Source organism: Sturnus vulgaris, chromosome 29 (assembly GCF_052056855.1).
Source record: "Sturnus vulgaris isolate bStuVul1 chromosome 29, bStuVul1.hap1, whole genome shotgun sequence".
NCBI classification, from domain to species: domain Eukaryota; kingdom Metazoa; phylum Chordata; class Aves; order Passeriformes; family Sturnidae; genus Sturnus; species Sturnus vulgaris.
The window spans coordinates 5241018-5256848 of NC_142271.1; the positions used below are offsets into that span (position 1 = coordinate 5241018).

Here is a 15831-nt window from a genome sequence, read left to right on the forward strand (position 1 = left end):
TGCACACACAGCTCGCTGCTTGTCCTTCATTCTTCGGGCTTTGCTGCCACCAGCTGGAACAATTAATTCTTGTCACAAATCGCTGTCAAGGCCGGGATTTTTTTTCTCTCCCAGCCTGTGCCAGATGAGCTCTCCCACCACACCAGGGTTTATCCCCTGTGGGCACATCCAGCCCTGGGGTTCGGATGAGATTGGGGAGTGAGCTGGGAGGAAAAACCTGCTGGTGGGGCAACCAGGGAGAGGAAATGAGCTGGGGATTTTAAAAGGATAGCAGAAGAAAGGATAAAGGGGCTGGAAGAAGCCAGGCAGGTGTTGGGGGTGAGTTCCCTGCACTCAGACTGATTCTCCTGTTGTAAGGACACAGCCAGCACATGCATAGAAAATAAAACCAGACACAATTTCAAGAAGTCACCCCGGCCCTTTCTCTTCCTGTCAGCTGAGCTGCAGCAAAATGACTTCAGTCAAAGTGATTTCAGTTTTTATGTGGTTAAACGGATGTCACCGAGACTCTGCCATCCCTTCCCAGCCCGGGCATCCCTGGATAACCTCAGGGGAAGGGCCGGGCTGTGCCCTCCCTCAGCCCCCCAGAGGCTTTTCCAGGCACACTCAGCCGTGGCTGGGAAAATGAAGCTCAGCAGGAATTAAGGAACTAATTAGGGGTGGAGTTTGTGTGTGGGCTGGTGGAGTGGAGGTGTTTGGATGCCCCACACGCTGATGAACTCTCAGAGCTTTGGAGGCTTTATTGGTGAGGATGAAGCCTTTAGACACATCCACGCCAGCCTGGAATAGTTCCTGGAAATAGGACCTTGATGCTGAGCTGGTCACAGGGACAGGAACGTCCTCATTCTGCCCTGTGCAGGCAGCAGAGTGCCCTGAATCCCACATCCTGCTCTGAATCCCACATCCTGCATCCCACCCTGTCCCACATTACATATTCCACCCTGCATCCCACATCCTGCATGACACCTGCATCCCACATCCCACCCTGTCCCACATCCCACCGTGCATCCCATCCTGCATCCCACCCTATCCTACACCTCACCCTGCACCCTCCTCTGCATCCTGCATCCCATCCTTCATCCCACATCCCATCCTGCATCCCATCCTTCATCCCACATCCCACCCTGCATCCCATATCCTGCTCTGCACCCTCCATGTCACCCACATCCCACATCCCACCCTGTCCCACATCCCCAGGGAGCCCGAGCGGTGCCAGCCTTGCCCAGCTGCTGCTGTGTCGGTGCCAGGGGCCGAGCACTGACCCTGTGCTGGCACAGATAACACGGGCTGCACACCGACCCCTGGACACGGATCCTGACCCTGCTCTGCTCCCCAAATTCCGACGGCAGCCGGAGCTCAGCGCCTCCCGCAGCCACCGCAGCGGGTCCGGGAGGAGCGGCTGCGTGCCCGGGGATGGCTGCACGGCTGGGAAGTTTTTTCTCGAGCAGGAAGCTGAGGCATTTCCTCCTGCAGCGTGGCCGCTGCTCGCCGGGCGGGTTTTGCAATCGCGGGTTTCGGTTCCCGGCCCGGGGAGGCGCCTCTCGCTCCCGAGCTTTGGCATCTGGCACGGGTTCATTGCCAGCCCCGGCAGGTCCCGGCCGGGCGGGTTCTGGCAGCGCTCAGGGCTCGGTCCATGCTCAGCTTTGGCCCCGGTGCTGCCGGGGAGGTTCCCCTTGGCCGGCGTTTCCCGGAGCGCTGCCAGGCACCGCGGGATAAAGGCTGGGCTCGGCGGGCAGCGCAGCCTCCCGCTGGACATGCAGAGCACCCCCAGCTACCTGTGGAGCACCGAGGACCTCCTGGGCCAGGGGGCCACGGCTTCTGTCTACAAAGCTCGCAACAAGGTGAGCGGGGGCAGCTGGGGGGGGGGCAGGAACCCCAAAATTCCGGAGCCCCGGTGCCCCCCATCCCTCCCGCCCCATAGGATGCCCCAGCTCCTCTCCGCTCGCCCTCCCGGGAGATCCTTGCCTGGGGAGCAGCTCAGGCGCTGCTTTGGGTTTTATTTTCATTTTCCGTGGTGTCTGCGGGTCCAGGGCAGTTTTTGGGGCGCTCACAGCCGGCTCCTGCTCGCTCGCCGAGCAGCGCAGGGGGAAGAAGAAGAAGAAGAAGCTGTTTTCCGGGGAATGCCCAGAGGTTTTGAAAACCCCATCCCTGGCTATTTGCATACTTCATGCAAACACTTGCCAGGCTTGGAGCGGGCCCTCCTGCTCAGCAGCCTTTGAAGTTTATTGAGCAAACTGCAGGAGCGGGCTGGGAACATCCCCATCCCTGCGGGAGCTGCCAGCCTGGGCTGGGACGGGAACTTTGTGTGGGGCCGGGTAAACACAGCCACACTCAGCACGTGGGTGCAGGGACAGGAAGAGAGAGCAGGGACGTGAATGGCAGTGGTTTGTTTGTGCAGCGGAGCGGAGCCGGTACAGAGGCATCATTTACATCCCGAGTGGGACACAGAGCTCCTGCAGCTGCTTTGCACATGAACGACATCACCTCGTGTTTTCTTTCCCTCTTTTCCCCCTTTCCCAGAAATCAGGCGAGCTGGTTGCCGTGAAGGTCTTTAACAATGCCAGCTACCTGCGGCCCCAGGAGGTGCAGATGAGAGAGTTCGAGATGCTGCGGAAGCTGAACCACAAAAACATCGTCAAATTATTCGCCGTGGAGGAGACAGTGAGTGGGAACCCCCCTGGGAAAGCCTGGGGATCACCAGCCAAGGGAGGGGACCCGGTCCTGCCTGGCTGGGGGGACACGGGGCTGGCTGAGCCCTCCTGGCATGTCCCCACTGCAGGGCAGCAGCAAGCAGAAGGTGCTGGTGATGGAATATTGCTCCAGTGGCAGCCTGCTGAGCGTGCTGGAAGACCCAGCCAATGCTTTTGGCCTGGCTGAGTCCGAGTTCCTCATCGTGCTGCAGTGTGTGGGTGAGTGTGGGGGTCAGGGACCACCAGCCCCTGCCACCACCAGGCACTGAGACCCTCCAGATGGGGCTGGTGGGGCCCTGCAGGCTCCAGCGCTGGGCAATGGAGTGAGGGGTCAGGAGCTGCACCCTGAGCAGGGTGGGGTTGAGCTCGGTGTTTCTCCTTGTTCTGTGTTTCTCCTTGCTCTGTGTGTCTCCATCCTCTGTCTCCATGCTCTCTGTTTCTCCTTGCTCTGTGTTTCTCCTTGCTCTGTGTTTCTCCTTGCTCTGTGTGTCTCCATGCTCTGTGTGTCTCCTTGCCCTGTGTTTCTCCTTGCCCTGTGTTTCTCCGTGCTCTGAGGAGCTGCTGTGCCCAACGAGCTGTGCCCTGCCGTGTCCTCATCCTCTCCATCCCCCCAGCCCCATCTAAGTGCAACCACCGTGGGGTTTATCCTCTCCCCAGCCCTTTTCTCCTTCCTAAATTCAAACCGGAGCCCCGTGCCCCAGCCCCACGCAGGAATTTTGCTTCCCCCAGTGGCAGGGATGAACCACCTCCGTGAGAACGGCGTGGTCCACAGGGACATCAAACCGGGGAACATCATGCGGCTGGTGGGAGAGGACGGGCAGAGCATTTACAAACTGACGGATTTCGGGGCCGCCCGAGAGCTGGAGGATGATGAAAAGTTTGTGTCTGTCTATGGGACAGAGGAGTACCTGGTGAGTCCCTGGCCCTCAATCCCACAGCTGGGTGACTTGGAGAGCCTGGTCTACGTTTTTGGGAGGGGAAGGGCTCGGTGCTTTGTGGCAGGGGATGGTTTTTGGGGAGGACGCAGAGCTCTGTTTTGGGTGATGATTGTTGGGGAGCACCCAGAGCTCCATTACAGATAGTGATTTTTGGAGAGCACCCAAAGCTCTGTTCCAGGTGATGATTTTTGGGGTGTACCCAAAGCTCCATTACAGATGATGCTTTTTGGGGAGCACCCAAAGCTTTCTTCCAGGTGATGATATTTAGGGAGCACCCAAATCTCTGTTCCAGATGATGATTTTTGGGGATCACCCAAATCTCTGTTACAGATGATGGTTTTTGGGGAGGACTCAGAGCTCTGTTCCAGCTGATAATTTTTGGGGAGTACTCAGAGCTGTTCCAGGTGATGATATTTGAGGATCACCCAGAGCTCCATTACAGTTGATGTTTTTTGGGGATCACCCAGAGCTCCATTACAGTTGATGTTTTTTGGGGATCACCCAGAGCTCCATTACAGTTGATGTTTTTTGGGGAGCACCCAGAGCTCCATTACAGTTGATTATATTTGGGGATCACCCAGAGCTCCATTACAGATGATGTTTTTTGGGGATCACCCAGAGCTCCATTACAGATGATGTTTTTTGGGGATCACCCAGAGCTCCATTACAGTTGATGATTTTTGGGGATCACCCAGAGCTCCATTACAGTTGATGATTTTTGGGGAGCACCCAGAGCTCCATTACAGATGATGTTTTTTGGGGATCACCCGTTTCCCCCCTGCAGCACCCCGATGTGTACGAGCGTGCTGTGCTGCGCAAGCCGCAGCAGAAGGTGTTTGGTGTCACCGTGGACCTCTGGAGCATCGGTGTCACCTTCTACCACGCTGCCACCGGCAGCCTCCCCTTCGTGCCCTTCGGGGGGCCCCGCAGGAACAAGGAGATCATGTAGGTGCCGTGGGGAGCTGGGACTGGTGGTGGTGGCTCTCTGCTGCTTGGCTCGCTGCTGGTTTAACCCCCTGTGGCCTCAGAGCTCTGCCGAGGGATGTGTGGGCAGTGTGGGGAAGGATCCGTGTCCTGTTTGCCATGTTTCCCCTCCGAATGGGATGGGGCACCGAGCACGGGTGGCTTCCCTGCCCATAGCAGGGGTTTGGAACCAGATGATCTTTAAGGTCCTTTCCAACCCAGATAATTCTAGGATTCTATAAAATGCATTCCCATGACCTCCTGGCTAACCGGCTGGGAGGGGAGGCAGGGTTAATGCTCTCTTGATTGTTCCTTGCAGTGTTTTCCCTCTGGGCACTCCATTTTCCCTCAGTGAATCGCGTCATTCCCAGCACATCCACGCTCTGCCCTTTCCCTCCACGCCAGGGACTCAGTGCCCAAACGGAGCTCGCTTGGCTCGAGTCAGCAGCCAACAATTCCCTTCCCACAGGTACAAAATCACCACGGAGAAACCTCCTGGGGCCATCGCAGGGATCCAGAGGCAGGAGAACGGCAACATCGAGTGGAGCTACGAGCTGCCCATCACCTGCCGCCTCTCTGCGTGAGTGTCCCTTGCTGGGGCTGCAGCTCCCGTGTCCTCAGGCAGCACAGGAGGGGTTAAAAAAGCAGAGAAACTTTTCATCTTCAGGTGTCACAGCTTTCAGGCCAGATCTTTGCTTTCCAGACCGGAGAAGGGGCCGCAGGGCAGGGCAGTGTTTGTTTGGGGTCCATGCAAACCTCTCTTGTTGCCTTGCTGCTGCAGGGGGCTGAAGGACCAGCTGATCCCCATCCTGGCCAACATCCTGGAGGTGGATCAGGAGAAGTGCTGGGGATTCGACCAGTTTTTTGCAGGAACCAATGACATTTTGCACAGGATCGTGGTGGACGTGTTCTCCCTGCAGCAGGCGTCCTCCCACCGCATCTACATCCACTCCTACAACACGTAAGGCTGGGCTAGAGCTGAATTTGGGGACGGAGCTCAGCAGCCTCAGCCCCTCACTTTAACTGGGGGCAGCACCACTCCCAAACCAGGCTAAAACACACCAGGCTCAAATCAGCCTTTGCTGGGAGTGCAGTGACAGAGCTGTGGGCACACCCAGAGCCCCAGGGGACTCTGCTGACCTCGTCTGATATTTTGCTAAGAGAAAATATCAACATTTTGGTATTTTGAGGGCAGAAGGCTGCTAAAGGGATGGAAATTTATGTGCTCACCTCACTGCTTATCCCCATCTGTTCACTTCTTCCTCCATTTCAGTACCACCAAGTTTTTAGATGCCGTCTTCAAACAGACAAATATAGTCCCTCACCATCAAGAATATTTTTTTGAAGGACACCTCTATGAGCTGGATCCCAATCTACAAGCTCATAATTTCTGCAAAACCACCGAGAGCAGCCCCCTGACTTTGCTGAGCACCTCAGAGCAGCCCGAGGACGTGGTGGGGGTCCGGTACCGAGACCGTGAGTGTGGGTGCTTGGGGATGTGTCACGGGGGGACAGTGGCTGTTGGAAGGGGGATTTGTTCCAGTTCTTATCCTGAGAGATTTCCCATTTCCCAGCTGGGTGATGGGCCCGTTTCCTGCATGATCCCAGGTCTTGGTGTTTCAGCTGGATCCCAGTTCCCAACAGGGTTCCCAGTTCACCACACTGGTCGCTTTTCCCACTGCCAGGTCGTGCCAGTCCCCATTGCCAGTAGTGACCCCAGTTCCAGCAGCAGGTTCCCAGTGCCAACTCCCAGTCCTGTTTCTGGTCCCTGGAGCAGGGCAGGAGGTGGAGCAGGATTAGGGGATTCCAGGGTCAGTTTTCCCCTGCCATGTGCTGCTGCTCCACAGCCACATTGGGCTTTGCAGGGAATTCCTGCCTTCATCCATGCCCCCAAAATATCTGGGAGGGCTGCACTGAGCCTCCAACACTGAGGCTGAACTCCTGAGTGGCCACAGGGTTTATTTGGGTGGGAGGTGCCCACAGGTCACTCTCTTTCACCAGGCAGCACTGACAGAACGAGAGGACACAGCCTCAAGCTGCATCAAGGGAAAATTAGGTTGGACGTCAGGAGAAAGTTTTTCATGGAAAGAGTGATAAAGTTCTGGAATGATCTGCCCAGGGAGGTGTTGGAGTCACCATCCCTGGATGTGTTTAAAAACAGACTGGATGTGGCACTGGGTGCCATGGGTTAGTGCAGGTGTTAGGGTTGGGTTGGACTCGATGGTCTTGAAGGTCTTGAAGGTCTGTGAACTCTGATTCTGTGGACTCTGTGACTCTGTGAATTCTGTGGACTCTGTGAATTCTGTGGACTCTGTGAATTCTGTGACTCTGTGATTCTGTGAATTCTGTGAACTCTGATTCTGTGAACTCTGTGAATTCTGTGAAAACACCCTGACCCTGCCTGTTTTTCCAGCGGCTCTGGAGTTCCCAAAGTTCGTGCCCAGGGTGGACGTGGTGGCCGACTGCAGTGCAGCCAAGGTGGGTGTGGGTGCCAGGGCGGCCCCTGGCAGGGTGCTGGCAGTGCCCTGTGCCTGGCCCAGGCTCTGGCAGTGCCCTTTGCCTTGCAGAGTGCCGTGGGTGCTGCTCACCAGACCCTGCGTGTGGGGCAGAGCCTGCGGAGGGGCCGGGAGCTGCTGGCCAGGGGTCTCCACTGGGTGATGTGAGTGCCACTGCTGGGGCAGGGCACAGCGGGCACGGCCCTGCCCAGGCGTTCAGCTGTTCAATTCAGGGTTTTCCAGCCTTTTCCACCTAGTGCAGGACCGGTGGGCACGAAGGGTTTGGGTGCTGGGGGACTGGGAGGGAGCAGGGCAGGAGGGGCAGTGTGTCCCCATGGGGCTGCACCTGGAGGGAAAACTCCTCAGTGTTGTGAGGATGCTCCTGTCCCTTTTTGTTCCTTTTGGGTCACTTCTTTGAGTTTGGGAGAGGCAGAGGAAAAGAGCAGAATTATTACTATTATTATTATTATTAATTATTGTTATTATTGTCATCACTGTGTGCATCTGCTGGAAGTGTTCCTGCCCAGGGCAGGGGGTTTGGAATGAGAGGAGTTTTAAGCTCCCCTCCAACCCAAACCATTCCATAATTCCACGATGAATTTCACTGCCCTACCCTCTCTTTTTGGGGGCACAGCAGTGAGCAGAGGGGTGAGAGAAAACCCTAAAACCAGCAGCCACACCCGATTTTAGGTTCATCCAGCCCCCACATTCTCAGGAGCAGCCTGGGTGGATCTGTGCTTCCAGGGAGTTCGTGCTGGAGGGGCTTTTTTCTCTCTCGGCAGTGGGAACCTGAGGACAGAGTGCTCCAGGATTTTGGAGCAGAGGAGGGGAGCTCACTCCGTGCTCGCCTGCCTGCAGCTCACCGAGGCCAAGACACACGTGCTGTAAGTGAGCTCTGCAGGGCTGTGCCTGGTGAGATTGGGGCTCTCAGAGGTGCCTGGATAATCAGGAATAAGGAAAATTCCAGGAATAAGCTGATCTCTGGGAGGTAGGAGGCTTTTTTCACTGTGTGGGAAATGAGCCACTCTGGCTGTTTCTCCCTCTTTGCTTCAGTTTTTAATGATCAGTCCTTGGTTTCCCAGGAGCCCAGAGTTAGTCCTGACTCTGGGCTTTCCTGACTCTTACAGCCCTTGAGCAGGAAGGAGCCAGGGCTGCTGCCAGCTCCAGGGAATGGAAAATTGAGTTGGGATAAAATAAAGAGGAGGATGGCACCAGCTCCATGGGGGTCTGGCCCCTATCACCAACCCCATTCCCTACAAACAGCCCTGGAGAGCTGGGCTGCATTCCCAGGGATCCAGCATCTCCCATCCATGGGGAGAGGTCCCCATTTCACTGCAAGAATTATGGAGAAACCCTGGGCTGCCCTCAACCTTCCCCACCTTCCCCCCTCCCCACCCAGCCACCCTGGGCCAAGCTGAGCCCATTTTATCTCAAGCAACCCACGGATATTTTGCTTTTCTGCTGCTTTTTTTTCTGCTGTTGTTGTAGTGGAAAATTCTTTGCCGCTGGGTTGCTGTTCTTTCATTCCTTGCCATTTAGCAAAGTCTCTTAATTTCCATTTCATCTGAAAAAAAAAAAAAAAATAAAATAAAATAGGGACACATGGTTCCCATTGAGTGCAGCACTCAGGGCTGGAGTGCCAAGAGCAGCAATGCTGCAGCTGGATGCTCTGGCTCCTGCAGCCCTTCCAAGCCTGCCTCGGGAAGATTTCTGGAATATTTCTGCTGACTGAGCCACGCTCAGCCCAGCGCTGCCGTGCCAGCTGCAGGGGCACAGACAGCATCCGAGCTGGCCTGGAGCCAGCGGGTGTAAAAACAACAACTTCGGAACAAATTGGACACAACAGGGCGAGTTTTTAGCAGATCAGCGCTTTGCACCTCGTGCCTCAGACGTGGAGCTCTGAAATCCGAGGAAATCACTTTGCAGCACCCCCCCCCACCCAGGACCCCAGAGGAGCTGGATTCCTTTGCCCCAGCGATTGTTCCTTCCTTCAGGAATATTTTGTGTCTTTGCTCAGGTACGAGGCTGCTCCTGCAGGCAGCAGGGGCTCAGCTGGGCTGGATGTGGTGAAGACAAGGCTGCAGAGGGTGAGGAGCATCCCCAGCCCGAGGAGCACCCCCGGCTCTCAGAGCAGCTGGTCCAAGCTCTCCCCCCTCCTCTGCAGGTGGACGAGGAGCTCTCCCAGTGCTCCCACAGCATCTTTGACTTCCAGGGGGCACTGGATGGGATTTTGGCCGAGCTGCTGAAGGACAGGCAGCAAGTGCACGAAGACAAAAGGTTTGTGGTGCAGTCCCTTGGCTGGATGGGGCAGCTCCCCTGGCACAGCCCCACACCCACGGGGGGTGCTGGGTGATGTCCCTGCACACAGACACGGGCAGCAGTGTGAATTTGAGTAATGCAAATAAAAATAATAGCCCTGCAGATTTAATTAGCATATGCAGCTTGATAATGAGCATGCCCTGGCAAGGAGCAAACAGAGCTCTGAGTGCAGGAAAATTGAATCAAGGCTGGGTTATGGGAAATAAGATTTTTACTAAGTCGAGATGTAAAGTTTGTCTACGTGATGGTGAACTAAATGATTGTAGTAAAATATTACCAGCCTTCCTGTAAATGGCATATCAGCACATGCAGTGGTCAGTAAAAATCAGATTCCAGTCACCATTCAGTGTCCCCATCTGTCTCACCATGGGTAGAGCAGTGTCACAGCAGGGCCATGTCCCACCCCAAAGTGATCACTGCACTCCAAAATGATGATTCCACCCCAACCTCACCCCCTCCCTCCCGTCCCATTGCAGCATCCAGCAGATCGAGTGCTGCCTGGAGAAGATGCAGATCATCTACAAGCAGTTCAGGAAGGCCAGGACGTGTCTGAGTGAGTGCTGGGGCTGGGGGACACGAGGCAGGAAAGTCCCAGTGGGAAAATGGATGATTTTCGGTTTGCTGGGATTAGCAGTTATTGCACGGAATCCTCGAACCACAGGTTGGGGCTGGAAGGGACCTTGTAGAGCTTTGATTTCTGTGTCTGGGGGCTGAGCCAGGAAAATCCCCTGCAGCCACCTGGCTGCGTTGTGAAATTGCCCGTTTATTGAAATTGCCCGTTTATTGAAATTGCCCGTTTATTGTGAGCAGGAAATGTGTGGTGACCGTGCCTTTCCTCCCCAGGGCTGAGCTACAACGAGGAACAAATCCACAAGCTGGATAAGTGAGTCCCTTCCCTCTCCCCTCCCCTGGAGCTGCCCCAGGCTGCTGTTGGGGGGCTCTGCTCGGATCCCCAAGGGATTTCATTGAGATCCAAAGGGTATAAATTGTCCCTGCTGCTGTCAGAGGCAGCTGCACGTGGTTCCTGTGCTGGCTCCTCTCGCAGTGAAGGTTTTGAGCCATGAACTCTTTCAGATGGGAGAAGCTCAGAGGTGGGGCCAGGGAGCCCCATCCCTGTGCTGGATCAGGGATAAATTCATTCCAGGCTCAGGACACACAGGACTTGGTTTGAATCCATTTATTTATTGAGATGCTGATTTAGGAGGTGCCCCTGCTCCCCAATCTGCTTTACTTGCAGTGCCAGGGAAGTGCCTGATGGGTTTTGCACCTTCTAAGAATCTTCCTTTCAGTTTCCACCAAAACCAGGGGAATTTATCACAGGAAAGAAATAAAATTCCCACTTCAACCTGCAGCAGGGAGGGTGAAATTTCACAGACTCCTTTGTCTCACTTAATGCTCAGTCTAACCTTGAACATTTGCCTTAAATTCCAAGGCAGAAACTTCTCAGCAGTGCCCTGGGGGGTGACAGGGACAAAAAAACCCCAAAAAACCAAAACCTCCCTCTCCATCCCAGTCAGGGTTTGTTTCCTCTGTAACTTTGAGATTTGTTTTAACTCCATAACTGTAATTTCTCAGCATCTCTTTCTCTATTTTTTAGGCAGCTTTGGGCCTCCTGTGATGTTCCTTTTCACACATTTCGGGCAGTAATGGTGTTCTGTGTCTTTTTGCTGGGTTTAGGCTGAATTTGGGGACCCTGGCCAGGAGGGTTCTGTCCATTTTCCAGAACGAGTGTGTCCAGCAGTACCAGGAGGCCCTGGCCCTGCACAGCAGCAGGATGAGGTACCAGGGCTTGGGATCAGGGTTTGGGATCAGGGCTTGGGATCAGGGTTTGGGATCAGGGTTTGGGATCAGGGCTTGGGATCAGGGCTTGGGATCAGGATTTGGGATCAGGGTTTGGGATCAGGATTTGGGATCACGAGCTCTCTGCTGACAGTTGGAAATGGGGATTTGGGGAAATGCTGAGGGACTGCAAGGGGGTGAGGAGCCCTCAAAGAGCTCTGGGATCCCACAGGTCAGAACTCCTGTCCCACAGCTCTGCCCTGCTAGTTTAAGTTTCTACTTTAAAATATTTTTAATTTCTATTTTATTTGTTTATGTGTTTATTTATATATTTGTACACTAATATTATCATATAATAATATATTATTTTAATATTATATATTATATTATTATTTTTAGATTTATTTATACTTTTATTTTTGTATTTCTGTTTTTATTTATATACTTTAAAATGCATATCTTTTTTGCAGCTGGAGTTCAAGCAGCTGTTTGCTTAAAAAAAATTGAAATTATATTTGAATATTTAAAAAATATATAAATATTATCATATTATTTATATACTTATATTATTATATTCTATTATTTTTATATTATTTATATATTATTATATTCTATTATTTTTATATTATTTATATATTTTTATATTTATTATATATTTCTATATTTATTCATATTTTTATTTATATATTTTAATTTAATTTTTTTTTTGCAGCTGGAGTTCAAGCAGCTGTTTGCTTGCTCTGGCGTGGGGATGAGGTTATTTTATCAGGACAGGATTTCTGTTGGGCCAGAGTTTTTTTTCCCCCCCAGATTTTTTTTCCCAGTTATTTTTTCCCAGTTTTTTCCCATCCCAGGCTTGTCCCTCCAATGTTTCCATGCTGCCACCCCTCACCCCAGGGCGGATTTCACTCTGAAATCTCCCTCAGTTTCAGCAGGAATTTTGTCTTAGATTGGGATTTCCCCCCCTGGATGTGGAGCCCCACAAAATCCACGCAGTGCAGGAGCCTTTTCTGCACCAGAGCAGGGTTTTACCTCTGCTCCCAGGCAGGAAAAAACCTTCTCCGTGTTTTCCTGGGGTATTTTTGTACCTCTTCTCCTGCCCTTATGGAGAAAGCACCGTGAGTCACTGCTGGATATTTTAAATTTCTTGTTACTTCAGTTTTAATTGTCCTGTTTTGTTTCCTGCTATGGTTTGTGGGGTGGAGGTTGTTTTTCTGGGGATTAAGGTGGATCATTCACCTGAAATATTCTTTCCTTTTTTTTTTTTTTTTTTAAGCCAAACCAAACATTTTTTTTTTTAATTTTATTTATACAACTCCTGATGTGCCCGCTGGGTGTGAGGAGCCTTTTTTTGGGTAGATGCTCAGCCTGTTCTGGGTGAAGTTCTGGACCTGAGCTGCCTCATTTACAAGCAACTTTTCCTAATTAATTAGCTGTCAGTGCTGTTTGGATAACCTGGCTATGGTGCCTGTTGCAGCTGCAATTCCAGCGCTGCTGTGACTCATTTGCTTTCCTGCACGATTTTGAATCCAGACAGGTCTGCAGAAAGCAACGTGCAATTAAATTAAAACACATTCAAATAAAAATAATCGTGAATGATGCCAAGAGCTGACTGGCAGTTTTGTCGTCACTTTGTCCTTGCAGGAAGGTTTGTGAGATAAAGAAGCACCTGAAGAGGCTCAGCAACCGCATCAGCACCTGCAGCGTGGAGATGATGGAGTGCCAGGACTGCCTGCAGGGTGTGGGTGTCCGGGGCTGCAGCCTCCTCCTGCTCCCCTCTGCGGGCTCCAGCAGCGCATGGGTTAACCCTGGAGTGTTTTTAAACCCTTTTCCTGCCTTTTTTTTTTTTTTTTTTTTTTTTTTGCGGGGGGTGATCCAAGCTGGAGGTGTTGTTTTGTGCGAGCAGGGAGTGGGGAAACCTGGTCCCAAGGATTGCCCGGCACGGGGGATGTGTGGCCAAAAAATGGGAATTACAGCAGGAGGAGGGAAATGCTGCTCCACCTCCAGCCTTCAGCAAGGCTGCTGAGCTGGGGCACAGCCTCCGGGTGGAGGTGCTGGTCCTTGGGTTTCGTTATTAATTTGTCCTGGGTGTGACTTTGGGTATTTGGCCCCAGGGTCAGCCCCACACAGCCCCTGGCACTGCCAGGACTCCGGCGTGGGCACTGCCAGGACTCTCCACCTCCACAGGCTCTGGACAGGCTTCTCCAGACAGAGAAATGGAATTTGGCCCCAGCTCCTCCTGTGCCTGCCCCCGTCCCCCTGGGCCAGGCACGCCAGGAGATGGCTCTGAGGTGAGTCCTTGGGAAGAGGAGCAGAACCTCCTGCTGCTCATCCTCGGCATTGGGGTGAGGCTTCCGTGTCTGCAGGGCTGGGGGACTCTGACCCTGATGGGTGGGATCCCTGTGGGACATCCCAGCCCTCCAGCAGGAACTGCTCCCATGGGAAGCAGGGCAGGAATTAGGGCTGGTTGTGTCCCTGCAGAAATTGGGGTGGCTGTGTCCATACAGGATGCAGGATTTAGGGTGGCTGTGTCCATGTAGGATTTAGGGTGGCTGTGTCCCTACAGGATTTAGGGTGGCTGTGTCCCTGCAGGATGCAGGATTTAGGGTGGCTGTGTCCATGTAGGATTTAGGGTGGCTGTGTCCCTGCAGGATGCAGGAGCTGCTGCAGCAGATGAGATCGGTCACCTGCGATCTCCAGTTCAACAACAGCATCATCGAGCGGTGAGTGAGAGCCCCAGGCAGGGATCCTGCTCCTCCCCCCAGGAATGTGGAGGGGGGTCTGGGTGGGCTCCCTGGGACAGCCACACTCACTCCTGGGCTGGTTCACGTGGGGATTTTAACTACCCCAAGTTTGCACCATGGTGTGGCAGCAGCAGAATTTCTCTCTCTCAGAGTTCTAGCCATGAATTTCTCTGTCATTTCTTCGCTCCTTTTCCAGCCTTGTCCCTGTGCTGTCTGCACTGCTGCTCGCTGCCGTGGGGAAGTGGCTGCTTTCTTTTTTCTGTGTGAAAATCTCTGCAAAACCCAGCGTGCACTGCTGAACACCCCTCGTGATTTTCCTCCCTGCATCCTTTTCTTGAGGCTCTGAATGCAAATGGACAATGGCAATATGTACAGCAGGATGTCCAGGAGCTTTAAAAGACAAAACCCAAGGAGTTGGGAATTCAGGCCTGTTTTTAGGACCACATCTGGCCTAAATCCTTTGGTTTTGTCCCTGCAGGTTGGGCGGGGCTGCTCCCACTCCCCCAGTTTGAGGGACATGGTGAAGGTGCAGCTGCTGAAGCAAAAACCACTTCCCAGCACCGGGAATTCTCAGCGCCTGGAGCAGCAGAGCCGTCGGATTTCCGTGTCCTGGGAGCTCTCCGTGTCCTCCTACCTCTGTGCTCCAGCACTTTGCACGTTCACCCCCATCAGCTCCCAGGACTCCTCTGGGAGTTTGGCCAGAAAATTGACTTGGGGTTTTATCTTTTTGTTTTTAAAAAAATGCTTGAAGGACTTGGTGCTTTTTATGGTTTCTCTGAATCACTGTGTCAGATGAGGAAGAAGAAGAAGAGGCTTCACCTTTTTGTCCTTTTACTTACTCAGGAATTATTCCCATTTTTCACGTGCTGGAGTGGGGCACGGGGGGATGCTGGTGGCTGTGAGTGCTTAGGGAAGATTCCCAACCTTTCCCTGCTGTTATCCTCCAGAGAAACAGGATGGAGGGGGAACACATCCCTCCCTGCAAAGGGCAGGAGGAGCTGCAGGGCTGTGCCAGCCTGACTTTCTTGTAGGAACACGCCAAGGGTGCCCAGGAGCCTCCCCCGCCCAGGAAACCTTTCCCCGGTGGAATTTGGCACCAGAGCTCCCCATTCATTTTAATTATAAAAACCAACATCCTGAATGTCAAACCCGACTGTTTGCTGTGGAGAGGTGGAACTAATCCATCGCTTAAAAGCTTTTCTCCTACCAGTTCTTTTCTGGGGTTCGCCGAGTTTTCTGATGGATGTTATTTTGTTATTTTGAGTGCAGGCAGAATTCACTGATATTCCTGTAGGAGCAGAGCCCAGGCAGGGTCCCTGCTGCACCTCCTGGGATTCAGTGGAGCTGCACTGACTCGCACCAGCTGAGCATTTGACCTGGAACACGTTTGGCTTCGACAAAAAGGGATTTATTTCTTGGCAAACAGAAAAAAGAGTTTTTTGCTAATAGCCCTTGTCATGCTTTAACTGCTGTAGCCCAGCAGCTGCAGAAGGGACTTCTGGAATCCAAATGAAACAAGAACTTTCCTGCCAATGTTAATTACTTGGGGTTTTCTTTTTCCCCCCTCAAAATATTTTAACCTGTGGCCTAAAAGAGCTCGCTGTGCTGTCAGCTCTGAACACCTGAAGGGACAGCTGGGGGGAATAATGACTGCCATGAACCTCTGTGCATCTTGCTCTGGGGACAGAAAATATTACATTTATTTAGTGTTTTTATGCCCTGAGGCTGCAGAACAGAGACTGGGGATGTCTCCTCTGATGGCATTGGGAAAATGAAAGTCCAGAATGGTTTTAGGAGGTTCCCAGCCAGGGGCCGGGAACACTTTCACCCTCAGAAATTTCCTTTATTGTAGGTGATTCCTGATACAATTAACAGTTTGTGGAGGGCATAAGATAAAACACCA

The 15831-nt window shown here is 52.9% G+C and overlaps 1 protein-coding gene across 2 annotated transcripts; it reads left to right on the plus strand.

The window, feature by feature from the left end:
* The first annotated feature begins 1634 nt into the window (after positions 1-1634).
* Positions 1635-14931, plus strand: IKBKE (inhibitor of nuclear factor kappa B kinase subunit epsilon). 2 transcript variants are annotated; one of them, XM_014872657.2, is made up of 20 exons: positions 1637-1841; positions 2521-2661; positions 2780-2909; positions 3420-3601; positions 4413-4573; positions 5061-5171; positions 5373-5552; positions 5865-6067; positions 7005-7069; positions 7159-7250; positions 7869-7970; positions 9104-9173; positions 9251-9363; positions 9882-9958; positions 10249-10288; positions 11083-11184; positions 12829-12925; positions 13372-13475; positions 13836-13907; positions 14407-14931. In XM_014872657.2, exons 1-20 carry the CDS (start codon positions 1755-1757, stop codon positions 14438-14440), a joined length of 2163 nt encoding a protein of 720 aa, XP_014728143.2. In that variant the 5' UTR covers positions 1637-1754; the 3' UTR covers positions 14441-14931. The 2 variants fall into 2 exon arrangements, 1 of the variants encoding a protein (XP_014728143.2); XR_015808742.1 differs by lacking the exon at positions 14407-14931 and having other exon boundaries at positions 1635-1841; positions 12829-13475; positions 13836-13877.
* The last annotated feature ends 900 nt before the right edge of the window (positions 14932-15831 follow it).

Coding starts and splice junctions, on each gene's coding strand:
- IKBKE (XM_014872657.2), top strand. CDS start 1,755: ATGCAGAGCACCCCCAGCTACCTGTGGAGCACCGAGGACCTCCTGGGC. Junction 6,068..7,004: donor GGGGGTCCGGTACCGAGACC/GTGAGTGTGGGT, acceptor CTGTTTTTCCAG/CGGCTCTGGAGTTCCCAAAG. Junction 9,364..9,881: donor CAAGTGCACGAAGACAAAAG/GTTTGTGGTGCA, acceptor GTCCCATTGCAG/CATCCAGCAGATCGAGTGCT.